General features: G+C 45.8%; 1 protein-coding gene across 4 annotated transcripts in view; it reads left to right on the plus strand.

Annotated features, from left to right (window-relative positions):
• EXD1 (exonuclease 3'-5' domain containing 1) overlaps window positions 1–23,150 on the plus strand; it is a 125,251-nt gene that overhangs the window by 48,673 nt on the left and 53,428 nt on the right. For 2 of the 4 annotated variants that reach the window (XM_030214545.1, XM_030214546.1), the window contains 4 exons: window positions 5,157–5,217; window positions 18,561–18,691; window positions 20,797–20,855; window positions 21,607–21,693. In XM_030214545.1, the coding sequence (XP_030070405.1) occupies window positions 5,157–5,217; window positions 18,561–18,691; window positions 20,797–20,855; window positions 21,607–21,693 (338 nt within the window). Of the gene's footprint in view, window positions 1–5,156; window positions 5,218–18,543; window positions 18,692–20,796; window positions 20,856–21,606; window positions 21,694–23,150 lie in introns of those variants that run through there. The other 2 variants (XM_030214547.1, XM_030214548.1) reach the window with 2 other exon arrangements.

A 23,150-nucleotide genomic window follows, 5' to 3' on the forward strand; every position in this document is an offset into this window, starting at 1 on the left:
GATTTGGCCGGGTTTAGGAGAAGGCCGGCCATCTCCCGATTTGTGTCGGAAGACGGCCGCCCTTCTCTTTTGAAAATAAGTAGGATAGTAACATAGAGGGGCATAATCAAACGGCGCCGGCCATCTTCGGGGCCGGCTCCGCGAGTGGGCGGAGCCAAGCGTATTTTCAAAATATGCTTGGCACTGGCCAAATCGCTCGCCGGGTTTGGAACAGGATCGCCGAGTTTAGATGAGATGGCCGGCTCCGATTTTCAGCCATAATGGAAACTGGACCCGGCCATCTAAAACCCGGCGAAATGCAAGGCATTTGGCCATGGGAGGCGCCAGCATTTGTAGTGCACTGGCCCCCCCTGACATGCCAGGGCACCCTAGGGGGCACTTAAAAAATCTAAAAAAAAAAGAAATTAGCTTCTAGGTGCATAGCACCCTTCCCTTGTGTGCTGAGCCCCCCAAACCCCCCCCCCCCCAAAAAAAAACCCACTACCCACAAGTCTACACCATTACCATAGCCCTAAGGGGTGAAGGGGGGCACCTACATGTAGGTACAGTGGATTTGGGTTTTTTTTGGAGGGCTCAACATTAACCACCACAAGTGGAACAGGTGGGGGGGGGGGGGGGAGGGGATGAGCCTGGGTCCACCTGCCTGAAGTGCAGTGCACCCACTAAAAACTGCTCCAGGGACCTGCATACCGCTGTCAGGGAGCTGGGTATGACATTTGAGGCTGGCATACAGGCTGGCAAAAAATGTTTTAATTGTTTGTTTTTTTTTTTAGTGGGAGGGGGTTGGTGACCACTGGGGGAGTAAGGGGAGGTGATCCCCGCTTCCCTCCGGTGGTCATCTGGTCAGTTGGGGCTCTTTTTTGGGACTTGGTCCTAAAAATACATGGACCAAGTCCGGCCGGCGAAATGCTTGTTCGAGCCGGCCTCTTTTTTCCATTATAAGGTGAAGCCGGCCATCTCGTACCCCCCCCCCCCCCCCCCCCCCCCCCACCGTCCTGCCTTCACTACCCTCCCAACACGCCCCCTTGAAGGTTGGCTGGCGCCGTGACGAAACAGTAGTTGAAGCCGGCCAAAATCGGCTTTTGATAATACCGATTTGGCCGGAATCAGGAGATCGCCGGCCATCTCCCGATTTATGTCGGAAGATCGCCGCCAATCCCTTTCGAAAATAAGCCTGTAAGTAACATAGTAGATGATGGCAGAGAAAGACCTGTACGGTCCATCCAGTCTGCCCAACAAGATAAACTCTTATGTGCTATTTTATGTGTATACCTGACCTTGATTTGTATCTGCCATTTTCAGGGCACAGAAAGTAGAAGTCTACCCAGCACTAGCCCCGCCTCCCTCCACCGGCTCTGCCACCCAATCTCCACTAAGCTTCTGAGGATCCATTCCTTCTGAACAGGATTCCTTTATGTTTATCCCACACATTTTTGAATTCTGTTACCGTGTTCTTCACCACCACCTCTCGCGGGAGGGCATTCCAAGTATCCACCACTCTCTCCGTGAAAAAATACTTCCTGACATTTTTCTTGAGTCTTCCCCCCTTCAATCTCATTTCATGTCCTCTAGTTCTACCGCCTCCCCATCTACGGAAAAGGTTTGTTTGCGGATTAATACCTTTCAAATATTTGAACGTCTGTATCATATCACCCCTGTTTCTCCTTTCCTCCAGGGTATGCATGTTCAGGTCAGCAAGTCTCTCCTCATACATCTTGTAACGCAAATCCCATACCATTCTTGTAGCTTTTCTTTGCACCACTTCAATTCTTTTTACATCCTTAGCAAGATACGGCCTCCAAAACTGAACACAATACTCCAGGTGGGGCCTCACCAACGACTTATACAGGGGCATCAACATCTCCTTTCTTCTGCTGGTCACACCTCTCTCTATACAGCCTAGCAACCTTCTAGCTACGGCCACCGCCTTGTCACATTGTTTCGTCGCCTTCAGATTCTCAGATACTATCACCCCAAGATTCCTCTCCCTGTCTGTACATATCAGACTCTCAAGGCCTAACACATACGTCTCCCGTGGATTTCTACTCCCTAAGTGCATCACTTTGCATTTCTTCGCATTGAATTTTAATTGCCAAACCATAGACCATTCTTCTAGCTTCTGCAGATTCGTTTTCATGTTTTCCACTCCCTCCTGAGTGTCCACTCTATTACAAATCTTAGTATCATCCGCAAAAAGGCAAACTTTACCTTCTAACCCTTCAGCAATGTCACTCACAAATATATTGAACAGAATCGGCCCCAGCACCGATCCCTGAGGCACTCCACTACTCACCTTTCCCTTCTCCGAGCGAATTCCATTAACCACCACCCTCTGGCCTCTGTCCGTCAACCAGTTCCTAATCCAGTTCACCACGTCGGGTCCTATCTTCAGCCTGTCAAGTTTATTCAAGAGCCTCCTGTGGGGAACCATGTCAAAAGCTTTGCTGAAATCTAAGTAGATTACGTCTATAGCATGTCCATGATTCAATTCTCCGGTCACCCAGTCAAAGAATTCAATGAGATTCGTTTGGCACGATTTACCTTTGGTAAAACCATGTTGCCTCAGATCTTGCAACTTATTGGCTTCCAGGAAATTCACAATCTTTCCTTCCGCATCACTTCCATTAGTTTTCCAATAACCGAAGTGAGGCTTACCGGCCTGTAGTTTCCAGCTTCTTCCCTATCACCACTTTTGTGAAGAGGGACCACATCCACTGTTCTCCAATCCCACGGAACCTCTCCCGTCTCCAAAGATTTATTAAACAAATCTTTAAGAGGATCCGCTAGAACCTTTCTGAGCTCCCGCAATATCCTGGGGTGGATCCTGTCCGGTCCCATGGTTTTGTCCACCTTTAGATTTTCAAGTTGTTCGTACACACTCTCTTCCGTGAATGGTGCTATATCCACTCCATTCTCATATGTACTTTTGCCAGTCAATCGCTGTCCTTCTCCAGGATTTTTTTCTGTGAAAACAGAGCAAAAGTATCTATTTAGCAAATTTGCCTTTTCTTCATCATCTACATAGCGGTTCGCAGCATCTTTCAGTCTCACAATTCCCTTTTTAGTCTTCCTCCTTTCACTAATATACATGAAGAAATTTTTGTCACCCCTTCTTCTAGCCATTTGTTCTTCCACTTGCGCTTTCGCCAGACGTATCTCTCTCTTGGCTTCTTTCAGTTTCATCCGGTATTCCTCTCCGTGTTCCTCTTCTTGAGTTTTTCTGTATTTCAGGAACGCCAACTCTTTAGCCTTTATTTTCTCAGCCACTTGCTTGGAGAACCATATTGGTTTCCTTTTTCTCTTGCTTTTATTTACTCTCCTTACATAAAGGTTTGTGGCCATATTTATAGCTTCTTTCAGCCTGGACCACTGTCCTTCCACTTCTTGTACGTCCTCCCAGCCCATCAGCTCCTTCTTCAGGTATTCCCCCATTTTACTGAAGTCAGCATGCTTGAAATCCAGGATTTGAGTTTTGAGTGGCCGCCCTCCACTTCAGTTGCCATATCAAACCAAACTGTTTGATGGTCACTGCTGCCCAGGTGGGCACCCACTCAGACATTTGACACACTATCCCCATTTGGGAACACCAGATCTAGCGTGGCTCCCTCCCTCGTGGGTTCCGTCACCATTTGTCTGAGCAGAGCACTTTGAAAAGCATCCACGATCTCTCTACTTCTTTCCGATTCTGCAGATGGAACCTTCCAATCTACATCCGGCAGATTGAAATCTCCCAGCAACAGCACCTCTCTCTTCTCTCCCAACTTTTGAATATCTTATGTGGGAGGTCTGTAGACAACATCCATGTGGACAGAGGTTCTATCATCTCTTTTTAAGGTGATCCATATCGCTTCTTCCTTTCCCCAGGTCCCTGTCATTTCATTTCAAACCAGCGGACCATCAGTGTTTCAGACATGAAGGAGGGAGCCCCATTAATAGCTCATTGCTTATTGATGCAGCACAGCTTTTCTCAATTTAGTTTTTTTGTGACTGATTGGGTGTTCCGTGACTGAAGAGGCGAGGACTTGACAAGCTTTTACAAAAAGCAGCATTGGATTTTTCATTTGAAATCTCTGATGCCAGTGGGATTGAACAACCATATTGATGTCATTTTATGAATGGATGTTGGCATTATGTTACATAGGAGTTTGTGATTGGTCGGAGGTAGGTGGCGTTTCAGAGGTATAAGAGTGCCATTTTCTCCTGCTGAAATGTTAGCAGCTTCCATGTTGAGAGCAGAATGAAAGAAAGTAAGCCTGGGAGAAAGGGATTTATGTGATCATAGTTGTATTTGGTGAGATTCTAGATAATGGGATTTTATTTTGCAGGTAAATCAGCATTTAGTGGTGGAGGTTTTTGACCAGTGATTGAATTAGCTTGGTTTTGGTGGCTGATACCTCAAAAGAAGTAGAGGACTTAATGCTGTGTCACAGACCTCTAAGGTCTTTTCCTCCAACGAGTGGATAGATCACAAGTAATTGTTGTCAGTTCAATCCTTTTGTCTTCAGTCCACGCATTCACATCTCACTACTGTCTTGAGCAAACACCCCACATGATAGATGGTTTGATCAGACAGTTCTACAGAATTTATTTGACAGCTAGAATACAACTCCATCCTCCTAGACCGTTCTTTTCTGTTCAGTGCTGAACCTTCACAACAGTCCTGTTAGTATTATTTGTTCACCTAACACTTTTTCCTTTTTTCTTCCCAAACAAAACTCTGTAAGCCACATTGAGCCTGCAAATAGGTGGGAAATGTGGGATACAAATGAAATAAATAAATACTGACCTTGCTGTTGCAAGTCCCTATTGACTGTTTTTGGTGAGCCTGGTAGCTAGGGATTCTCACATGTGAGAAGGTAATGTCCTGCTGTCCTTGGAGAACACCTGCTACCAGTGAGTAACTTTGCTTTCTCCTTTGTCTCTTAAAATGTTGAACAACCCTTTTTTTGTAATTGAATGCTAAATATCTGGAATCATCAAACCTTCAGGTGCTGCCAACAGTGGGGCATGAATGAGATGCTGTGCCGTCTTTGTATTAGCAGTGTTGGTGACAAGAATTCACCTGGAATTGTGTGCCGTGGATTCTCTATGAAGGCTGTTATGTTAGTGTTGTCAGTGGACAGAGCTGTTGAAAAAGCTGCTGTTTCATGTTTCAGTGGAACTCATGGATGAAGCAGAACAAAGTGCTATGGAAGAGACTGCATCAGCACCCACCAGGTACGTCAGACAGAGTAACCTCCATTTTCCATTTTTTTCCTAATTTTATAGCAGTAAACAGCTTAGCAAAGTCCATTAATTTAGGATTTCCAAGTCCTTTAATTTGGAAGGAGGAAAAGACCTCAGATGCTCAGCTTGTCTGCATTGTTATAACCCTGACAGCTGTGTGAACGTCCTAATAGGTCAGAAACACCTCCTCTAATTACTTTTGAAAAATGTTTCTTTAGATAATTTTAATTCTTTATTAATCAATGACATTGATAACTTGTAACGTCAAATTGGTATTTTTCCATACAAATCTTAGGACTTGAAGAACACTTCTGTACTGAAGAAGTCTGTCTTTTGTTTGTTTGGTTTGCTCAACAGAGTGCCTCCGTTTCACGATATGCTTCTTCGGGAGCCAAACCATCAGCTTTGTTTTCTTAAAGCCCTGACAGAGTGCCTTCAAGTACTTCCCCACCTGGGGAAGTACTTGAAGGCACCCTTTCAGGGCTTTAAAAAACAAAGCTGACGGATTGGCTCCCAAACATAGATTTATAAAGAATTAATTAAAATTATCTAAAAAAAAAAAACAATTATCTAAAAAGTTTTTTCAAAAATAATTAGAGGTTTTTCTGACCTAGGAGGACATTCACACTGCTGTCAGGGTTGTAGCAATATAGACAACAAGCCGAGCATCTGAGGTCTTTTCCTCCTAAATTAGTGGACTTGGAACTCCTGAAATTAATGGGCTTAAAATAATTTGATTGAACAACAAGTACAATCTATTATTCTTGCTTTCATTGATTATTTGAATATTCTAAACACCAAGATCCCTGCCATATTAGGTTTCAATAAGCTTAGAAATATACCATAACATGAAAAAAAAAGGAATGTGCAGATTAGTACAAGTTTTGCATATGTCATATTTCCCCCTTCTTTCTCCCTTCCTCTCCTCCATCCTATTTATTTATTTATTTATTTATTATTTAGATTTTGCTCACACCTTTTTCAGTAGTAGCTCAAGGTGAGTTACACTCAAGTACACTGGATATTTCTCTGTCCCAGGAGGGCTCACAATCTTCTCTCCTTTCCTTCCTTTCTTTCGTCCATCCCATTTTTTCTTGACCCTCCCTCCCCCCCCCCCCAAAAAAAAAAAAAAAGAAAACAGAGATCCCAAACACTCCTTCACTGATGTTGAGTAGCATCCCATATCACATTGTGACTTATTTAACCTAAGGCTAGTGAATATTAAAGCCTCTCCAGGTATCATAAGGCTCCCATACTTTGGGAAAGGCAGCTACCCTGTTGTAACGCAAGGCTGTCGGTGTTGTCATCATGCAGATGACCATTGATATGGGAGACCCATCTATCTGCTTCCAATACACTAACGATATTCTGGCTGCAGTAGCTATAGCAGCTACTAATAATATTTCCATATCATCATGCTGATCAATCCATAGACTGGTGGGTTGTGTCCATCTACCAGCAGGTGGAGATAGAGAGCAAACTTTGCCTCCCTATATGTGGTCATGTGCTGCCGGAAACTCCTCAGTATGTTCTCTATCTCAGCAGGTGGTGGTCACACACAGCAGCAGCTCTGGCTAGGCCTCCAAGCCTAATTTTTAGGTTTTGTTGAGTGCCTGGGGTTGAGGGCTCTTCTTGAGCAAGTGCAAACCTGGTGGCGCCAGGTCCCTCCTTTTCTCCCCCCTCCCGCTGGCTCCGTTGAAAAAAATAAAAAAATTTTTGAACGTCCTTAAAGGCGTTTATTTCGACGTTTATTTAAACGTTTATTGCAGCTACTCACTGGGACACCAGGTCGTTACAGCTCGGAGCGGAAAGCAGGTAATTTTTACCTTTTATAGCGGGCAGGGGGTTCCCCGATTGGTCTCCACGTGGCCTATGGCGTCGGAGGGCGAGGGCGCAAAGAGTCGCTCCCCGGATCGCGTGTGCGCTTCTAGAGGGGATGCGGGGGTCTTAAAGTCTGATCGCCCTTGTTGGGTGACAGTTTCGTGACCGATGAGTGTCCCGGTCCTTCCTCCGGTGTGGCGGTTTTTCCCGCCATAAACGCCCATCCCCCGCGGCTCGCCTCCGCCATATTGGCCGGCCACGCGGCTCGGACGGCTTCTTCTTGGGCCGCCCTTGAGGTGGGAGACATTGATGCCATGAACGCCCTTAATTTGGGCGACGGCACAAAAGCGGCTAAAGTTAAGCGCCGTTTTTCCCGCGCGGCTCCTTCGCGGAGTGTCGCGCCGGACGCCATCTTGGATGCGCAGCATGTCTCTCCCCCGCTCTTGCAAGCGCCGGTTGAGGGTGCGTCTAGGGCTGTAGCCCAGGCTGCGGAAGTGCACAGTCTGGGGGGTTTCTCCCCCGAGTTTGTTTTGCTGCTGCATCAGGCCTCCCTTATGCAAAATGCTGCCCCTGCTCCCTCGTCTGGTAAAGAGGTTGAGGCCCCCGGAGGTAAACGCCCTCGGGTTGATTCCCAGGCCTTGGAGGACTTTGTCTTCTCCGATGTAGATGAGGGCAGCGTATCTGAGTTCTCCCAACGGTCCTTTGCGGATTCCTTGGAGGAGACGGATCCCCGCTCGGATGGAGCGGATGACCCCTCTGCAGCGCGGCTCTTTAGCTCAGAGGATTTGCCCAACCTGTTAATGCAGGCCATGGGCATTTTGAAGATTTCCTCTCCGGAGGACGTCTCTGTTGGAATGTAATTTGTATTTTACATGCATTGCCTGTCACCTATTATTTCTCTGTGATTACTCTGTGACCTCTGATGTGAATTACTTAGAGAGGTCACACAGCTATGCAACTTCCTGTGGGGGTTAGATGCAGCACATGCAGCACATGGAGCACATGGAGCTCATGATCTCTCCTAACCTGAGAGGATCTATGGTGGTGTGAGCATCCATTACCATCTAAGCACATGGAAGGAGCTGATAATACAAATGTATAGTAATATGTATATATATGCCTGTCTGATTATAATCTAACTACAAACTGTGAGTAAACAGATGTTTTGTTACTTCAACTTTAAAGTGACTCAGCAGTGAATTATTCAGGGGTGAATGAGAGAGAGATGAAGAAAGAAATTAACATTTCTAAAGCTGAAGCTGTGTGTACTAAAATCTGCTAATTATTTACTACAAATAATCCAACAAAAGGGTTATGGGCCCAGGGTCCAGGAATTGAAAAAGAAGAGAAATATTACCAGGCAGAAAAAAAGGCCACATTTTTCTCTTAAGTTTTAAAGGAAAGATTCAGTCTGTCTCTCTCTCCCCCCACACAGCAGACAGAAGGCTAAGAAAATGGCTGAGGGAAGAAATTCACCATTTTTCTATTCTCTCAAGGTGCCTAAATTAACTGAGTTTAATTATCAGAAGTGGGAACTAAGATTCATATGTCTCCTTCGAGCAAAAAGATTAAATATATGCTTAGACCAAGACAGAACAGCTGAAAATATGGCTGAATGGGACAATGCAAACTATTATGTGAAGTGCATGCTTTTGGAAGCTCTCTCAGAGAAACAAGCCATATTAGTGGAGGGAAAAGATACACCAAAGGACATTTTATGTAAACTGAGAACTATGTATGCAACTACATATGCAAAGCAGCAACCAATTTGGCTGGCAGAGTTGAATGAAACCAAATTAAGGGATAAAAGTAAGTGTAATGATCACATTATGCATCTTATGTCTTCATTTCAAAAGTTAGAACTTTCAGGAATTCCCATGTGTGATGCATTGAAAAGAGCATTTCTTTTTACCTCACTATCAAAGAAGTTTGATGTTTTTAGGTCTGTAAATGAGGCCATTGAAGGGCAATCTTTTGAACAGGCAACATCAAAACTAAGGCAGGAATGCATAATAAATGATTCTGAGGAGATGTGTTCTCAAAGCAAGTCAGAGAGAAATGAAACAAATTTCTTGGCAAAGAACAGAGGAAGGCGGAGCTATGGGAAAACTCCACCCAAGGGCAAGCTGATTTGCTACTCATGTGGAAAGGAGGGACATGTATCTAAATGGTGTAAGGAAACACAAAACACTCCCTCTAGCTCACCTAAGCCAATGGAACTAAAGAATTTTCAAACCAGGAAATGTATGAAGGACAAAGATAAACACAAGGGCTTTCTAATGGCAGAAAAATCTTTGACTATGGTAAATAATAATTCAAATGAAAGTACTTGGATTTTGGATTCAGGGAGCACATGCCATTTAACCAATTGTAAAGATTTCTTTCAGGAAATGTGTCCAGAGGAAGGTATTCTTAAAACTGCAAACGCAGGGACTGCTAAGATCCAAGCAAAAGGTATTGGATTCTTAAAATGCAAAGTGTCTAATGAAGTTAAAGAAATTCCTGTAAGTGATGTCTTGTATATTCCCCAAGCAGTTTGCAATATGCTTAGTGTATCTACATTAGATAAGAAGGGATTTGCGATTCATTTTGAAAACAGTAAGTGCACAATCTCTAAAAATGATGAAGTGTATGCTGAAGCTTTTATGCATAATGATGTTTATAAGCTGAACATTTCAGGTGAAGCCTCACATATGGCGCAAGTAAGGAAGAATGATGGTAAATGTAGTCTGGAAATCTGGCATCGCCGCCTGGGACATCGTGATTCTAAGGTGATCCAGGATCTTTACAGTAAGCAACTGGCCACCGGCATTCAGATAAGTGCAGATACTGGTAAAATGGAGAAATGCATAGACTGTGTTACTCAAAAAGGTGTAAGACCCTCATTTCCTGCATACACAGGAAATAGGAGTAATAAAGTGCTGGACTTAATACACAGTGACTTATGTGGACCGTTTAATATCCCATCATTGGGAAATAACAGATTTGTGCTAATATTCTTGGATGATTTCTCTAGATATTGTGTGGCCTATTTGCTGAAAAAAAAAAGTCAAGTCACAGACATGCTGAAGAAATACGTAACCATGGTGAGCAATAAATTTGAAAGAAAACCAAAGGTTCTTCAGACCGACAATGGTGGTGAGTTCACTTCACAAAGCATGCGCACATTTCTAGAACAAGAAGGCATTCAGCATATCACAACAGTAGCTTATACACCAGAGCAAAATTCTGTTGCAGAGAGAAAATTTAGGTCACTTGTGGAAATGACCAGATGTATGCTGTCAGATAGCAATCTCCCTAAAAGACTATGGGGGGAAGCTATTCTCACAGCAGTGTACCTACAAAACAGAATGCCAACTAAAGGCGCTGAGCGCACACCACATGAGACATGGCATGGTAGGAAGCCAAACCTGTCACACATAAGAACATTTGGAAGTACAGCATATGCTCATATACCAAAGCAAAGAAGGCATAAGCTGGATTCCACAACAGAAAGGGGCATTTTAGTTGGCTATGCTCCAGGACACAAAGGATATAGAATTTTGAATCTGAAAACTGGCATTGTTGGAATAAGACATGTTACATATTTTGATGAAAACAAAAGGGTTGATAAAGGCTGGATTATCCCAGATGAGCCTTATCATCCAGAATATGAAACTAGAACCATAATAGACATGCCAGTGTATATAAATGCCATACCAAGGCAGATGTCTGAAAGCAACTCACCTGTATCTAACGAGGAACAGGCAGAGGAAACAGACACAGAAAGGATCATTGAAGAAGACAGTACAGTTGGAGAAGGGGAATCAATTGGAGAAGGACTCTCAGATTTAGAGGATGCGGAAAGGTCAGACCAACCTGTTGTCAGACGCTCATCCAGGGAAAACAAAGGTGTTCCACCCCCAAGACTGTCTTACCTAACAAAGTCAGCAGAAGCTCAAGAGCCCTTAACATGGGATGAGATTGAGAAAATGCCAGCAGAAGAAGCTGCTGAATGGCGTAAAGCTGCACAAGAAGAAATTGATGCATTGGATAAAAATAATACTTGGATTCTTACAAAATTACCTCCTGGCAAGAAAGCTATAGGATGCAAATGGGTATTCAAGTTAAAAAGGAATGCACAAGGAAAAGTGGAAAGGTATAAAGCCAGATTAGTCGCAAAGGGATATCTTCAAAAATATGGAGAAGATTTTGATGAAGTGTTTGCACCTGTAGTGAAACACACGACAATCAGAACACTTCTGAGCATTGCAGTCTCAAAAGGCATGCAAGTCAACCACATTGATGTGAAAACAGCGTTTCTTCACGGAGATATAACTGAAGACTTGTATATGGAACAGCCAACAGGTTTCATAAATACAAAACAAAGACAGCTAGTGTGTAAATTAAACAAAGGTCTTTATGGATTAAAGCAAAGTGCAGAATGTTGGAATGAAAAATTGCATGAAATATTGACAAATTTAGGATTTAAGCAAGGTGAAGCAGATAAATGCTTGTACACTAGGTGCACAAATGGACAATATGCATACATTTTAGCTTTTGTTGATGATCTGCTCATTGCAAGCAAAAGTGAGCAAGAGTACAAGGACATTGTAAAGTGTTTAAACCACAATGTTGAGATAAAAGAACTTGGTAATGTGTCATACTATCTTGGTATAGAAATTGAGAAACAAAATGATGGTTCTTATCTTCTAAGCCAGAAGCAGAAAATAAATGAGCTTATTGAAAGTTTAGGTATGCAAGATGCCCAAGTTGTAAGCACTCCCATGATCACTGATTTTCTGAAGGATGAAACAGTAAGAGAACCTTTACCAGATAACATCCAATATAGATCAGCCATAGGTAAGCTTTTATATCTAGCTACCACATACAGGGCTGATATAGCAAATGCAGTAGGAATTTTGAGCAGAAGGGTCAGCTCACCTACCAAATCAGATTGGACTGCAGTTAAAAGGATGGTAAGGTATTTAAAGGGTACCATTGATTGTAAATTAAAGGTTTCAGCCAATAGTAATCCAAAACTAATATGTTACTGTGATTCAGATTGGGCAGGGGATCATTCTAATTATAAATCCACAAGTGGATATGTGTTTATGTATGGAAATGTACAAATTTCATGGGCCAGTCATAAACAAAGTATTGTGAGTCTGTCTTCTACAGAAGCTGAATATGTGGCCGTATCGGAAGCGTGCAGAGAACTGATGTGGATTGAAAAACTTTTGCTGGATTTCGGAATAGCTGAACAGAGACCAATCCAGATAATGGAAGATAATCAGAGCTGCATCCGACTGTCACAGAATGACAAGGTTCAGTCACGCACCAAGCACATCGCAACGAAATACCACAACGTGCGAGAGTTGGCGAAAGAAGGGGTCATCAGTCTACACTATTGTCACACCAGTGAGATGACAGCTGACATCATGACCAAACCGTTACCCAGAGAACATTTTGTGAATCTGCGTATAAAGCTTGGACTTTGTATGAATAAATAATTGCATGACAGTTATGCATGAGAAGGGGTTTGTTGGAATGTAATTTGTATTTTACATGCATTGCCTGTCACCTATTATTTCTCTGTGATTACTCTGTGACCTCTGATGTGAATTACTTAGAGAGGTCACACAGCTATGCAACTTCCTGTGGGGGTTAGATGCAGCACATGCAGCACATGGAGCACATGGAGCTCATGATCTCTCCTAACCTGAGAGGATCTATGGTGGTGTGAGCATCCATTACCATCTAAGCACATGGAAGGAGCTGATAATACAAATGTATAGTAATATGTATATATATGCCTGTCTGATTATAATCTAACTACAAACTGTGAGTAAACAGATGTTTTGTTACTTCAACTTTAAAGTGACTCAGCAGTGAATTATTCAGGGGTGAATGAGAGAGAGATGAAGAAAGAAATTAACATTTCTAAAGCTGAAGCTGTGTGTACTAAAATCTGCTAATTATTTACTACAAATAATCCAACAGTCTCTCCCTCAGCCTCTGTTGGCTCTGCCATTATGCTGGAGACAAAGCGCCCGCATAGAACCTTCCACGTGCATGAGGTCATGCACACCTTAATTTCGGCTCAATGGGATGTCCCAGAAGCGAGCCTTAAAGTGGCTAGGGCTATGTCCCGCCTCTATCCTTTGCCTGAAAGTGAACGTGAGGCCTATCTGTGGCCTACCGTGGTTTCTTTAATCACTGCGGTGACTAAGAAAACGGCGTTGCCGGTGGAAGGTGGCACGGCCCTAAAGGACGCCCAAGACAGAAGATTGGAGGCGGCCTTAAGGTCGTCCTTTGAGGCGGCTGCTTTAAGTTTGCAGGCCTCAGTTTGCGGCTCCTATGTGGCAGGACGTGCCTGTCTATGGTGCAGCGGGCTTCCCCCTCGGATCATTCCTTGAGGGCTGATTGGCCGGCCCTGGAATCGGGCTTAGCCTATTTGGCAGACTTGCTGTATGATGTCTTGAGGGCCTCAGCTAAAGGCATGGCTCAGACAATCTCTGCGCGGCGGTGGCTTTGGCTGAAGCATAGGTCTGCTGACCACGCCTCTAAATCCCGCCTGGCTAGATTGCCTTTTAAAGGCAAGCTGCTCTTTGGGGTCGAGCTGGACAAAATCGTGACCGATTTCGGCACGTCTAAGGGCAAGAAGTTACCAGAGGTCGGGGCTCGGGCTAGTGCTCGCCCCGGTACCTCCAGAGGACGGTTTCAGGAAGCCCGTCGGTACCGCCCGGGCAGGTCGGGCTCCTCTGCCCCCTCTTCCTTCAAGAGGAACTTCTCCCCCAAGCAGCATTCCTTTCCCAGAGACCGCCGTCCCGGAGGTGCTCCCTCCGGTCCTCCCCTAGGGTCTTGTACCCAATGACGGGGCCTTGGTCCACGCCCCAGTGCAGATTGGAGGACGGCTGTCCTCGGTTCTGGACGAGTGGACCACAATAACTTCAGACGCTTGGGTGCTGGAAGTCATCAGAGACGGCTACAAGCTAGAGTTCTGCCGACCCTTAAGAGACGGGTTTGTACTCTCTCCCTGCAAGTCTCCGGTCAAAGCTGTGTCAGTGCAGCAGACCTTGGACAATCTGATCCGCCTGGGTGCGGTCGTTCCGGTGCCAGAAAATCAGCTTGGCAAGGGACGTTACTCCATTTACTTTGTGGTACCAAAGAAAGGAGGTTCTGTACGGCCTATCCTCGACCTCAAAGGGGTCAATCAGGCACTTTCGCATGGAGACCCTCCGCTCTGTTATAGCGGCTGTGAAGGCAGGAGAGTTCCTGGCATCCTTGGACATCAAGGAAGCGGACTTGCATATTCCCATCTGGCCTCCTCATCAACGCTTTCTGCGTTTTGCAGTACTGGGCCGACACTTCCAGTTCAGAGCCCTCCCGTTCGGGTTGGCTACTGCTCCGCGGACTTTCTCCAAAGTAATGGTGGTCATCGCGGCCTTCCTGAGGAAGGAAGGAGTACAAGTCCATCCTTATCTGGACGACTGGTTGATCCGAGCCCCCTCTTATGCAGAGTGCGGCAAAGCTGTGAACCGGGTGGTTGCTCTTTTGAGCTCCCTGGGGTGGATCATCAACTGGGAGAAAAGCCAGCTGCACCCAACTCAGTCCCTGGAGTATCTGGGAGTTCGATTCGACACCCAAGTGGGCAGAGTGTTCCTGCCAGACAATCGGATTGTCAAGCTTCAGGCTCAGATGGACCAGTTCCTAGTTGCCTCTCCTCTTCGGGCTTGGGACTATGTGCAGCTGTTGGGCTATGACGGCCACGATGGAAGTAGTGCCCTGGGCCAGGGCTCATATGAGACCACTACAACACTCTCTGCTGCAGCGCTGGACTCCGATGTTGGAGGATTATGCTGTGCGCCTTCCCTTGGACCCAGCAGTGCGCAAGGCGCTGAGCTGGTGGACGCAGACAGACAAGTTGTCTGCAGGAATGCCTCTGGTGACCCCGGAGTGGATTGTCGTCACGACGGACGCCTCTTTGTCGGGCTGGGGAGCCCACTGCTTGGGAAGGACAGCGCAGGGGCTCTGGTCTCCTGCAGAGGCAAGTGGTCTATCAACCTCCTGGAACTCAGAGCCATTCGGTTGGCGCTTTTGGAGTTCATCCCGGTACTGGCGTTGAAGCCTGTACGGGTCCTGTCGGACAATGCCACGGCTGTGGTCTATGTCAACCGCCAGGGAGGTACCAAGAGCGCCCCTCTAGCCAAGGAGGCCATGAATCTATGCCTGTGGGCGGAAGCGAACCTGGAACAGCTGTCAGCGGCCCACATTGCCGGAGTCATGAATGTCAAGGCGGACTTTCTCAGTCGCCATACCTTGGAGCCCGGAGAGTGGCAGCTATCTGCTCAGGCGTTCTTGGACATCACGAAGCGCTGGGGCCAGCCGAGCCTAGATCTGATGGCGTCATCGGCCAATTGCCAACTGCCGCGCTTTTTCAGCAGAGGACGGGACCCTCGCTCCCTGGGAGAGATGCTCTTCTCCAACAGTGGCCGACACAAGAGATTCTCTATGTGTTCCCGCCCTGGCCCATGTTGGGCAGGGTGCTAGACCGGGTGGCAAAGCATCCGGGCCGGATAATCCTGTTGGGTCCGGATTGGCCCAGACGTCCCTGGTATGCAGACTTGATCAGGCTCTCAGTGGACGAACCTCTGCGACTGCCAGTGGAGCAGGGCCTGTTACATCAGGGTCCCGTGGTGATGGAGGATCCCTCCCCCTTTGGTCTTACGGCCTGGCTATTGAGCGGCAGAGTCTGAGGAAGAAGGGCTTCTCAGACAAGGTCATCGCCATTCTGCTGAGAGCGAGGTAGCCCTCTACTTCTACTGCTTACGCCAGGGTTTGGCGTACCTTTGCAGCGTGGTGTGAAGCAGGTTCAATTTCTCCATTTACTGCTCCAATTTCCTCAGTGCTGGCGTTCCTGCAAGAAGGTCTGGAGAAAGGCCTGTCGCTCAGTTCCCTGAAAGTCCAGGTAGCGGCCCTGGCTTGCTTCAGGGGCCGCCTGAAGGGTGCTTCCCTGGCTTCGCAGCCAGATGTGGTGCGTTTCCTCAAGGGAGTTAATCACCTGCGCCCTCCTCTGCACTCAGTGGTGCCTGCGTGGAATCTCAACCTGATGCTAAGAGCCTTGCAAAAGCCGCCTTTTGAACCCTTGTCGAGGGCATCTCTGAAAGACCTGACGTTGAAAGCAGTCTTTTTGGTGGCTATCACTTCAGCCAGAAGAGTTTCCGAGCTCCAGGCACTCTCTTGTCGAGAGCCTTTTCTGCAGTTCACGGAGGCAGGAGTGACTATTCGCACAGTGCCTTCCTTCCTACCCAAGATTGTTTCTCGCTTCCATGTGAGTCAGCAGCTCTGTCTCCCTTCCTTTCGTAGGGAGGACTACCCAGAAGAGTATTCTGCTCTCAAATATCTGGATGTGAGACAGGTCATCATCAGATACTTGGAAGTGACCAATGATTTCCGGAAATCGGATCATCTGTTTGTCCTGTTTGCAGGTCCTCGTAGGGGTCTGCAGGCTGCTAAGCCTACAGTGGCAAGATGGGTCAAGGAAGCCATTGCAGCGGCTTATGTGGCCGCGGGGAAGGTGCCGCCTATCCAGCTGAAGGCTCACTCCACTAGAGCTCAGGCGGCCTCGATGGCAGAGGCCGGGTCCGTCTCCTTGGCAGAGATATGCAGGCGGCAACTTGAGCATCGGCCCATACATTCTCCAAGCATTACCGCTTGACTGTGGCTGCTCGGGCGGAGGCCCGGTTTGGAGCTTCAGTGTTGAGGTCAGGGATTTCAATGTCCCGCCCTGGGTGAGTACTGCTTCGGTACATCCCACCAGTCTATGGATTGATCAGCATGATGATATGGAAGGTAAAATTATGTATCATACCTGATAATTTTCTTTCCATTAATCATAGCTGATCAATCCATAGCCCCTCCCAGATATCTGTACTGTTTATATTCTGGTTGAATTTTAGGTTCAAGTTTAGTCTTCAGTTCCTTCAGGAGGACTTCGTGTTCAAGTTTTTTCACTTGGATTCTTCAAGAGTTGAGACGAGTTTGTGTTACAGTGAGCTGCTGCATTCCTCTCCCCTCCGTTTTACGGGGCTGGATTGAGACTTTAATTCTGCCGGCACTCCCTCCCGCTTCGTGCGGCTGTAGGGCAGCTTTGTACCCCTCCCGCTTCGGCGGTGTTAGGGTCAGTCAGCTCCTCCCGCGGTTGCGGTTGCAGGATAAGCCAGATCCCCCCGCATCGGCGGGTGTGGTGTCCCTCCCCCGCTCCGCGGGGATGAGCTGGACGGATTCCCCTCCCCCACTTGTGTGGGGATGAGCTGGGTTAATTCCCCTCCCCCGTTTCGGCGGTGGTGAGCTGGGCAGAGTGTCCCTTTGTGGGTGTAATTCTCTAAGTGCTGAGTCCTGCGGATGGAGCTTTGATATCGACATACTGAGGAGTTTCCGGCAGCACATGACCACATATAGGGAGGCAAAGTTTGCTCTCTATCTCCACCTGCTGGTAGATGGACACAACCCACCAGTCTATGGATTGATCAGCTATGATTAATGGAAAGAAAATTATCAGGTATGATACATAATTTTACCTTATTGCCTCGAATACCTGGGACTCCCACATTCAATAGCATATACAAATACAAAACGGGAAGTTGTATTCCGCTTTTTGCCCAGAGGCTAAGTGTGGATGCCCAATACCCTATTTATTAAACATATAACTTCTCATAACACTCGTGCTTTAGGACAGTTCCACCATATATGCAAGAATGTCCCCTGGTCTCCACATCCACGCCAGCAGCTATTGTGCCTGTGCCATATATCCTTTTCAATCTTTGTGAAACTTACATTATGTGAAAAAAAAATGGGCACAAGAGTAAATCTCTGCTGGCCAGAAACAAATATTCTCCAAGATGCACTTTTTCATCTTTTTGTAGTGTGAGGAAAAAATTCTGCAGGCAGATATTAAAATTTTTGCATTGGTGGAAGCTTTGTAGAATGAGACCATGGTTCTTTATAGCCACCTCTCATAGGGCTGGTCTTGGCTACTACTATTTAACATTTCTAAAGCGCTACTAGGGTTACGCAGCGCTGTACAATTTAACATAGAAGGACAGTCCCTGCTCAAAGAGCTTACAATCTAAAGGACAAATGTACAGTCAGTCAAGAATTATGGCGTCTATTCTTTTAAACACTGAGATACCAGAGCTGCCGTTACTTTTGTTTGATTAGATGATGACAAAAATGGTCCACTTTCTGTGTTTATCTGTCCTCTCTTTAGAAATCAAATATAATTTGTGTAATAAAAGAATAGTTGATGTCTAAATTTCAGATGTGATTAAAGATGCAGTGGTTTAGAGAGCCTGACAACCAAATGATATGCAGCTTTATACGTTTTCCCTCAGTGTGTAGTTTTAACTGGTTTGGAAGAAGAAATTTATAATCTTGTTATGTATATATGTTTTTAAGGATTATGTTGCAAAACAGGCTGTGTGCTCCCAGTTCCCTTGTAGATGATAGGTTTAGTGTTTCACGTTTTGCAGTAAAGATCTATCTGCAGAGAAATTGGAAATGGATGGAAGTAACATTGTCGGATGCAGTGTGGAAGAGCCTGCATCTAGTTCACAGAAGACGTGGACCTGCCCAACAAGTGCCTTCAAGCGAGACCTGGAAGGTAATTGAGTGAAATAAGTCAGTTATAATTTACTTCTTTTTGCACTATCCTCATTTGGGTTCCAGGGCTCTGTCCACTCCTGGTTCTCCTCTTATCTCTCCCACCGTACCTTCAGAGTACATTCTCATGGATCTTCCTCCACCCCCATCCCGCTCTCTGTTGGAGTTCCTCAGGGATCTGTCCTTGGACCCCTTCTTTTTTCAATCTACACCTCTTCCCTGGGCTCGCTGATCTCATCTCATGGTTTCCAATACCATCTTTATGCTGACAACACCCAGCTTTACCTCTCCACACCAGAAATCACTGCGGAAACCCAGGCCAAAGTATCAGCCTGCTTATCCGACATTGCTGCCTGGATGTCCAACCGCCACCTGAAACTGAACATGGCCAAGACCAAGCTCATTTTCTTTCCACCCAAACCCACTTCTCCTCTCCCTCCACTCTCTATTTCAGTCGACAACACCCTCATCCTCCCCGTCTCATCTGCCCATCTCCCTCTCCTTCTCTGCCCATATCCAGCAGACAACCAAGACCTGTCGCTTCTTTCTCTATAAAATCAGCAAAATTCGCCCCTTCCTCTCCGAGCACACCACCCGAACTCTCATCCACTCTCTCATCACCTCTCGCCTTGACTACTGCAACCTACTTCTCACTGACCTCCCACTTAACCATCTATCCTCCCTTCAATCCGTTCAGAACTCTGCTGCACGTCTTATCTTCCGCCTAGACTGATATGCTCATATCACCCCTCTCCTCAAGTCACTTCACTGGCTTCCGATCAGGTACCGCATACAGTTCAAGCTTCTCCTACTAACCTACAAATGCACTCAATCTGCAGCCCCTCATTACCTCTCTCCTCTCATCTCCCCTTACGCTCTTACCCGTAACCTCCGCTCACAGGACAAATCCCTCCTCTCAGTACCCTTCTCCACCACCGCCAACTCCAGGCTCCGCCTTTTTTGCCTCGCCTCACCCTATGCTTGGAATAAACTCCTTGAGCCCATACACCAAGCCCCCTCCCTGTCCATCTTCAAATCCTTGCTCAAAGCCCACCTTTTCAATGTCGCTTTCGGCACCTAACCATTGTACCTCTATCCAGGAAATCTAGACTGCCCCCAATTTGATTGACTGCACTTTTTGTCCTTTAGATTGTAAGCTCCTTTGAGCAGGGACTGTCCTTCTTTGTTAGATTGTACAGCGCTGCGTAACCCTGGTAGCGCTTTAGAAATGTTAAATAGTAGTAGTAGTGTACAGTACTTTTAGCCTGTAAGATGAGCATTAATTAAAAAAAACAAAACACAGTCTTTGGTACTTTAGAAACTACTACTACTACTATTTAGTATTTCTATAGCGCTACAAGGCGTATGCAGCGCTGCACAAACATAGAAGAAAGACAGTCCCTGCTCAAAGAGCTTACAATCTAATAGACAAAAAATAAATAAAGTAATCAAATCAATTAATGTGAACGGGAAGGAAGAGAGGAGGGTAGGTGGAGGCGAGTGGTTACAAGTGGTTACGAGTCAAAAGCATTGTTAAAGAGGTGGGCTTTCAGTCTAGGTTTAAAGGTGGCCAAGGATGGGGCAAGACGTAGGGGCTCAGGAAGTTTATTCCAGGCGTAGGGTGCAGCGAGACAGAAGGCGCGAAGTCTGGAGTTGGCAGTAGTGGAGAAGGGAACAGATAGGAAGGATTTATCCATGGAGCGGCGTGCACGGGAAGGGGTGTAGGGAAGGACGAGTGTGGAGAGATACTGGGGAGCAGCAGAGTGAGTACATTTATAGGTTAGTAGAAGAAGTTTGAACAGGATGTGAAAACGGATAGGGAGCCAGTGAAGGGTCTTGAGGAGAGGGGTAGTATGAGTAAAGCGACCCTGGCGGAAGACGAGACGGGCAGCAGAAACTAAAGTAGATCTTTAGTTGTGCCACTGCTCAAGAAGTGGGTATGTTTATTTTAAGTTTAATGTGCAGAAATCTGCTTTCTATGTGAACAGCTGCAGAATATGTATTAGGACTATAGTGAAGTTCTTCAGTGTCCGTGCATTCAGGATTTGCTCTGATTGTAGAGGATGTGTGCCAGTTACTTCACTGTGGCTTTTTTTCTGTTAATAGAGGCAGAAGATGTGCAATACATTGTAATTGATGGCTTCCAGCATAATTTTGGCCCAGTCGTACGTATGGTTTTTCATTGTGTTTAATATTTTTCATGGATACAGCAACAATCCTATGGACAGTACCAAGGGTGGGTTTGGTGGGCAACACTTTTCTCCAAGACAAATATACAGATACTTCCTTGACAAGCAACAGCAGTGGTAGTGCCGCATATCGGTGCCTAGATCCAACCATGGTTTCCAGCAAACTGGAATCATATTATGAAGCCACATAGAAAGTGGTACCCACGCTCAAGTGATCAACATTGCAAGGCATTGAGCAAAACACTAAACAGCCAGGGCATAAGAGCCCCAAAATAGAGTCCATATATGAATAAATTGAGTAATCTTCTTTTGACTGTACCCAAGACAGGTAGGCGCTCCATGCGTAGTGTTCAGCGTAGTGTTGTCTTAAATCATTTTGAATTTTGTGGCCCTGGTCATTCTGTGGAAAACTGCACTGTACCAACTCCATAGACATCTGAGATTTTCCAACCCATAGCCAGATTGAGTGGGAGTTTAAATGTTTACTTTCAAGCAACTGACTTCTTATTGGCCTGAGTGCACATTTTAGATGTATCTTTCATGTAAGCTTTAGAAACTTAGTGTGTTAAATATGCAGCTGCTCCCTTGGTTGGCTTCCCACTTTGGAAGGGATAGTGCTATAGAAATGATAGTAGTAGTATGTTTTTGAAAAGCAGCCTTTAATTGCCGTTTCTCCCCTTGGGTAGTAGTTGGGAATGAGTTCACACTTGTTTACATCTTTCTCCAGATTCACCACATTAAGTGCCAGAATGTGATTGGCATAGCTGCAGAGGGCTTGAATCTCTGTCGAAATGGAAAGCTTTTATGGCTTCAGGTAAACATGCAAAGGGTGTTATGTTTAATTACTTGGGTTTTTTTTTTGGGGGGGGGGGAAGCTTAGTGGTTTTGGTAGTTCATGGTTCCTGCTGTCTCCTGGAGATTTTGGATTAGGGGTCATTAACCATAATTTACATTCCCATAAATAGCTATCTCCTTGTGCTCTCTGGTGGCTGGTTGGGAGTTCACACCTTATTTGCACACTTGGTTACAGAAGTTCCACTCTGTGACATAGTTTGTATAGGAACATACATATGCAGTTAGGTCATCTCTTCAAAGAGGATATGATGTAATTGTTCTCATAATAAGTTACACACAGTAAAACAATTAATTTGAGAGAACTAAACTCCTGTTATAGCAAAACAAGCCCATTTGGAGCGATTAAACTGAGAGCCACCATAATTACACATTTGCTAGAAAACTATGGCATCAGCTCATAGACATTTTCAAAAGCAATCACCCATGTCAAATTTAATTATCAGTCAGAAAAGATCCTTGCAATACCCAAAGCATGAAGTGTAAGAAAGTGTCCAAAATTATAAGATTTTAAATGTGGGACTTCCACTGTGTTATGATTCTGCTAAGACAGGCAGGGGAATGACTGGGACTCGCTTCTGCTCGGCCTGTTAGGGATTAAGCTGACGTCTGAGGCAGCAGACGTCAGAAGTCAGTTCTATTTAAACCTACCTCTCCCTACAGCCCATGCTTTAGCGTTGATTCCTGTTAGCTTGAGCCTCTTTCCCTTTCTCTGTCTGTGCTAGCAGTGGCATAGCCACAGGTGGGCCTGGGTATTTAGGGCTAAGGTCCACCCAACAGTACCATACGTTTAGTGGTAGCTGGTGGGTATCCCAAGCTCCACCAGTTGAAGCTGAGGGTAACGAAAACACTACTCTCCATGATACCGGCACCTGCGCATGCCTGCTGCAGACTGCCAAGGTGGAAAGAAGTGTTTTCCTGCCAGCTGAGATATGTTTTTGGTGGTGGCGGGGGAACACTTGGTGCCTACCCAAAATCTGTTGTCTGGCTACGCCCCTGTAGTGCTAGTAGCATACTGTGCTTCTGTTGGGGTTTGCTTACTCTGCCTGTTGCTTGTAGCTTCTCTGTGTGCTGGTTGTTTCCAGCGAATGCTTGATTGTTTCCCTGGCCTAGCTGCTTTCCTTGATTACCTTGCTTCCGTGCAGCTGTGGGTGCTCTGTTTGCTCTGTCTGTGTGCTGCTGTCCTGGTAGGAACATTGTTTGTTTTTCCCCTTTGTTAGCTTTAAGCTTTAAACCTTTGTCTGCATGCTTCTTCCGGACTTGTGTGTTAAAAGCAGCTCTTCCCTTTAGCATGCTTTAACTCTTTGTCTGCTGTGTTTGTCTCCTGTTTCTTGTGAGCTTTGCTCATTATCTGATTGGTGTATGTAAAGGCAGCTTTCCCTGTTTGCTTGCTTTTCCCTTTGTCTCTAGTGTCTGTTG

This window comes from Microcaecilia unicolor, chromosome 9, assembly GCF_901765095.1.
Source record: "Microcaecilia unicolor chromosome 9, aMicUni1.1, whole genome shotgun sequence".
NCBI classification, from domain to species: domain Eukaryota; kingdom Metazoa; phylum Chordata; class Amphibia; order Gymnophiona; family Siphonopidae; genus Microcaecilia; species Microcaecilia unicolor.